A 6,000-nucleotide genomic window follows, 5' to 3' on the forward strand; every position below is an offset into this window, starting at 1 on the left:
CTACGAACCTTCTCTGGTCCGGAACAGTCAAACACGCAACAACCAACCGGCATCCCTGCTGAAGACGGCGGTGGAGATGTACACGGACATCCTGGCTTAACGCAGAGTGGCGAGCACGCGCGAGCGACGTATGCTTTCATTACAAAACTACTGTTTTCTTTTTTAAAGATAAACTTTATTTAGTAAAACCAACAGCAGGGATTTCATGTTACTGATGTCCAGCTGATGAAACAGGAACAGTGAGTCTCTAAATGTGTGTTTTGATGCACGCTGATCAGATCAGCCCGCCTGTTTGGATCCTCTGAGTTCGTGTGATCAGATCAGAATCAAACTGTTTACATCAAGTGTTTTCAGTCCAACCATAGTTGTGGTTTTTCACCCTTTTCTTTAAAACACAAGAAAACAAAAAGGACAAACCTCTTCTTCGAACAGTCTGTGAAAGTCCACGTCTGTCGGTGAACCTCTGTCCTCCTCCACCTTCTTTAGGTCCTCGGGTACAGACTTCTGTCGCTTCACCTCTGAAAAGATAAAATGAAATATTAACAGCAGGAATAAAAATAAACTTTGTTGGTTAAAATGTACTTAAGAGAAAAAGATGCGACATGTTCTCAGTAAAGGATGTTGTCTAAACTTTGATCTGTCTGAAACTAACTGCGGTTTTGTTCAGAAAATACTAACAACCAGTTCTTTTTCCACCTCTTTTCACTCATCTAGCTGCTTTGTTAGTGACAGAAAGCTCCGCCACGACGTCTCAGATAAATACAGAACCAGTATCAGTTCTTCCAGCTGAAGAAGCCTCTGACTGATGGCGGCTAAACCAGGATGTAGACAAGCTTGTGTAACATTTTATTTCCAAGGTTAGCTCTAAAAGGCTCCAGGATAGAAATATTTATACTTATAAACTGGAGTGTTTTTCTACTGCATCACTATAAAAAACAACTTTTAGTTATTTACCAGACCCATAAAACGATCTGTTCTGATTGGTTTTGTGTTTTAAAAAAAGACAACAGCATAAAGGAAAAGCTGCCCCTTAAAAGCCCTGAGTGAGCTGAATGTGAGTCGTGTACAAACATGCCTCCCTTTGCAAACACGGCCTGCACCGTCACCCACCTGGTCTGCTCTCTACATACTGACTGAAGGACTTCAGCTGAGTCTTCCTCACGGCGGAGTCCTTGTTGAAGACGACCGGGCTGCGCAGCTTCTCCGTGGCTCTGCGCAGGCGTTCAGCTCGCAGCTCCTCCGCGTTATTCTGTCGGACACAGGAAGGAAAGGCGTGTTCAGGCCGGAAACCGCAGCCTTTTCTGGATGTGTAGGCGATGGGTTTTCATATCAAAACGTACAAAGAAACGAGACGACGGAGAAACCGATGAAGAAACAAAGAGAACACACATCGGCTGTTTAACTGGGTTTAAATGTGTCGCTTCTCCACGTCTCAGATTCAACAAGCTACTTAGATCTGCTCCCAACCGTTTATTAGACCGCCGCTTCAGGATTTCAAAGCTCCTCTGTCATTATTGCAACCAAACACACACACACACACACACACACACACACACACACACACACACACACACACACACACACACACACACACAGACGTGTAAACACCTACAGAGTCCTGAGATAGATCTGCTAGAAGTTGATATGAAAGCTACGTTGTGGTTTGTTTGCCTAAAAACACACACACACACACACTCGTTCATTGTCTCCCTCACTCACGAGAGAGACAAAAAGGAGGCAATTAACTTGACTTTCAACAAAACCTCCTGCCAGAAAATATATTCAGATTATGCAAAATGCAAAAAAACGCTTTTGTTTTCAAAGCGAACACGTGTTAAAAAGCTGCACGCTGGCTTCCCTCCTCCATCGCACGCCGAGATGCTTTATTACGGAACATGCCAAGCCGAGTGGAAAAGAAACCGACTTCAGTGAAGATTGACGTCGCAGCAACATTAATAAGACGGCGAAACGTGTAATAAAGTCGACAATTAGGGCAAAGCATGTTCCACCGCTTGAGACGGAGGGAGATAGTGGAGCTAATAGAGACGGCGTGGGCGGAGGACGGGGTGTAGACGCGGAGTGGCTTCAGATTATTGACTTTCACAAACAAAGTCAGCAATTAGCCTGTTCTCACTTTGTTTTGTTTATTAGTCTGTCGGCTTCGACCGGCCACTTAAAAACCCGGCGTCAAGTCAAATTCAGGCAAATTTATTTATGAAGTGCTTCAAGCTTTTACACAAAAAGTCCAATTAAAACATTTTAAATCAGACAGCGGGGGTGTGAGACAGCATTAATGTTGGTGCGCGCGCACACACACACACACACACACACACACACACACACACACACACACACACACACACACACACACACACACACACACACACACACACACACAAAAAGCACATCTTCACCTCATTCCTGCATTTTTCTTACCATAATTATCTGATTGTAATGAACATATATGATTAATAATTCCCTTTTTTTCTTAAAACACCTCCACACTGAGATGTTGCTCTCTCGACTCGTCACCGTCATGAGTCGTCTCTACTCCGTTAAAAGGAAAACGAAACGCTTGGAAACTTCCTGCTAAGCTTCATATTTAAACGCTTTATCCTCACTTTCAGAATTTAACACTTATTTAACACCATTAAGGCAAACAAATCATATTTAACACAGTTTCTAAGACATTTTGCATCACCTTATGGTAGAAACTGCTTAAAACCTCGTTGTACATCATAGTGTGGCTGGTTTCTACCAGAGAGCAGAAGACTACAATGATTTTGACCTTTGACATGAAAATAAACTGTAAAATTACCAGAAACTAAATTATTTTGTTTTCAGATTTTTTTTAAAAGGCCAAAAAAACACTTCATATAAATGAAAACAGACTTTTCTCCCCAGTTGCTGTAATGTCGGGTTTTATACTGTTAATGCAGCGGACCTCATCAGGCTCAGTTACTGCTGGCTCCGTGCGCATACAGCAGGAGGAGGTAGGGCTGCTCGATTATGACAAAAATTATAATCACGATTATTTTGACTGAAATTGAGATCTAGATTATTTAACACAATTATCCAGTATTTTTAAACAACGCTGCGCGTCGTGGTGTTCTAGACTACGTGTCGTGCATTATAACCATCTAATGGACGGTTCCGAGTTGTTTAATCCGCTTTTACCGCTTATATAGGAACTATTTTACGTTGGCCTGGATGTACGTTTTATACCAAACAACCGCTGTCAGGCTGCAGCACGTTTCTCTCATTCACCTGTTAAAAGACGGCTGATCTGAACCAGCTGGTTAACGCGTTGCTATGGTAACGCCCCGTAACGGAGGGATATTACAGTGTTTAACTCGCCGAACTATGTATAGGAAAATAATGCAGCCAGTTGTCACTGACAATGGTATAAACTATGTTTAGGTGAACTTCCACATCCTACTGCAGTTATTCTACATTGACCTGCAGCCGGAGCCGACTGAGACTGGCCGCCTGGGAGTGCTTTAGGACGGGAGAGGCTCCCGCTGCTCCTTCCTTACAGTAACTGCAGAACAATATGTGCCTTCAAGTCAGTCGCCAAAACACCAGGAAAGTCTCTAATAACTCCAGTAAAAGCTGCTAGATTTGTCGCTTTTAACAAAAAAAGTCTCCAGATTTAGTCAGAAAGTCGCCAAGTTGGCAACAGTGTCTGAATGAAAGCAAAGCGGCTGTGGGAGGAGTTTACAGCACAGCGCTGCAACGCCAGAGATGCTCGATTAGCAGCTGAAGACAGCAGGAGAGGAAACTGCAGAGAGAAAAATAATCACACCCTTTTATTTTTATCATCGCTGAAAACTCAGAGCGTACTGAGATTAAAATCCGATTAATCGCCCAGACTTAAGAAGGAGAACTGTGTGGAAGCTTCTATAGTCTCAGGCGAAGCACCGATGAAACGGTAAAGGAAGCTGACTTGATACTGAAATCAATGCTGGAGAGGAGGAAGATGAAAAACAGCTTCCTGCTCAGTGAAAATGATCCTGCAGGAAAAATAAAGAAACATGTTAAAGTTCCACACAGGTGAACCGTCAGAACCCTTGTTGCAGATTATCAGACTATTGGGTGTCTATTTTTCTTATTTTGATCCCGATTTGCATTAAATAACCCAGAAATGCTTCATATCATTGGAAAGACGGAAATCTGAGCTCAGCTTTAGTACGTTGCATCTGCAACTTGTACAGAGAACGGAAGCAGAGTCCTTCTGGGTGTTTCTGCTTGTGTTGGTTCCCTGAGAGTTGCAGAAGCGACACGACGGCAGAGGAAGAGTCATTCCCTGCATACGACCCGATCAGCTGTTTCCACCGAGGAGGACGGCGATCTGGCCTGAAGAGCGGGACGTAAAAAGTTGCAGAGAAAGGGAGAAACAGATGGGAAACGTTTCACCACCTGCAGGACAACCAGCAGTTTGGTTTAATGATGCTCATGCTTATCTAACGTAACGGCAAAATGAAACATTATCGCTGTTCTGTAACCATGTCTGACTCGGTCTTACAGCAACGTGATGCTTTTACTGAACGGTCAGTCAGGTCAGAGGAAAAAGGGTTAAATGTGTGACAGATAGTTTCACTGTTAAAACATAATCTACTCAGCAAGTCGTCAGGATGTAGTCGTCACTGTCTGCAGAAGAGAGTGTGTTTAAGCCCGGATATGTCTTCTTGTTTCTGTATTTCCAGCAGTATTAAAGAGTCCAACAGCAGGTATTCTGCTGAAGGACAGCTGGAAGTCAAAGCCAGCGAGATGCTTTTCCTGCGTGGTTGAAAAGAAATGTTCGTGTTTTTACTGCAGTTTCCAGGAAGAGTTCAGGTAGAGAAATCCAGATTAAGGTTTAGTGATTCTGCACGCATCAGAGGAGATTCAGGAGACGTTTTAGTTTCTTTACTTTCTTATATGTTTCTTAAATCTTTTTATTTGGAAACGGCAAATCATAAACAAACATCTTACACGAATTTCATATGTTGTTAGAATATTTCTCCCCCCCCCCCCCCCCCTTCTTTCTTCCATCTTTCCTTTACTCCCAAATGTGGAAAAATAAAGGAAACAAAAAATCTAGCAAAGCGAAGGTAAGTTTTTCCCACTTTCCCAAAACTATTTCATTAATTTAAAAGAACGGATACAAAAAGAAAACAAAGGGGAAATAAACGGAGTCCAATACAAAATCCAAACTACTCTACCAGGGATAAAAAAACCAGAGAAAGAGGGAAAAAAAAGATAAAAAAAACATAAAAGAAAACATAAAAACAAAGAATCTTTTCTAATTGAAGTGTGTTTCAGTTCCGTAAACCGTCTTTTCAATAGAAAATTAACACAGAATATAAATAATGATTGTAACTTTTAAGAGACTCTAAAGTTGTGGCATCCCAACAGGATCAGACTTTCATGTAGTTTATCTGTTAAATCATATCCTAGTTTACTTTTGCATTAAAAAACATCTACTGTCAGAGTTTTAATGTATACATCCTCCACTATGCTTTTAGTGTCATGTTATGGTGGATTGTTGTACTAAACAGGACAAGCAGATGAATAAAGTAAAATCCAGATTAAATCTGCCCGACGCTTCGTGGTTTTTGGCTCTCAGGGATTCACTGGAAGGAAATCTCCAAATTCACAACTATTTACTTTCTTAACTGCAACTAATTTACAGTGACTTTGGTGCTTCGGTCAAACATTTAAAACTGTATATTCTGCAGGAAAGCGTCTTCTCGTTGATTAAACGCCGCCGTCTACAATCAGGTTAAGTCATACTGAGTAGAGAAAGGGAGGAGATGGGTGAAGCGCTCTTATGGCCGTGCAGACGTTATGAATAATTCACATGTTTGTTTAAAGAAAAGTGAAACAATCAAAGATAATTGGATGTCAACGGATTTATTGGATTAATGCTCCGGTCCTTGTCATATTTCCATGAGGATTTTTAGAAGATATTTGTGCTGTAGCGACTTGTTAAAACTGCAAGCCTTTGCAGAATCTGCA

At 41.7% G+C, this 6,000-nt stretch overlaps 1 protein-coding gene across 1 annotated transcript in view; it reads right to left on the bottom strand.

The window, feature by feature from the left end:
* Window positions 1–6,000, bottom strand: part of ehbp1 (EH domain binding protein 1) — a 201,048-nt gene that overhangs the window by 48,688 nt on the left and 146,360 nt on the right. Inside the window, exons 18-19 of the mRNA XM_079249296.1 lie at window positions 1,111–1,249; window positions 418–518 (exon numbers count right to left, since the gene is read on the bottom strand). Of these exons, the coding sequence (XP_079105422.1) occupies window positions 418–518; window positions 1,111–1,249 (240 nt within the window). The remainder of the gene's footprint in view (window positions 1–417; window positions 519–1,110; window positions 1,250–6,000) is intronic.

This window comes from Telmatherina bonti, assembly GCF_933228915.1.
Source record: "Telmatherina bonti genome assembly, chromosome: 11".
NCBI lineage: Eukaryota > Metazoa > Chordata > Actinopteri > Atheriniformes > Telmatherinidae > Telmatherina > Telmatherina bonti.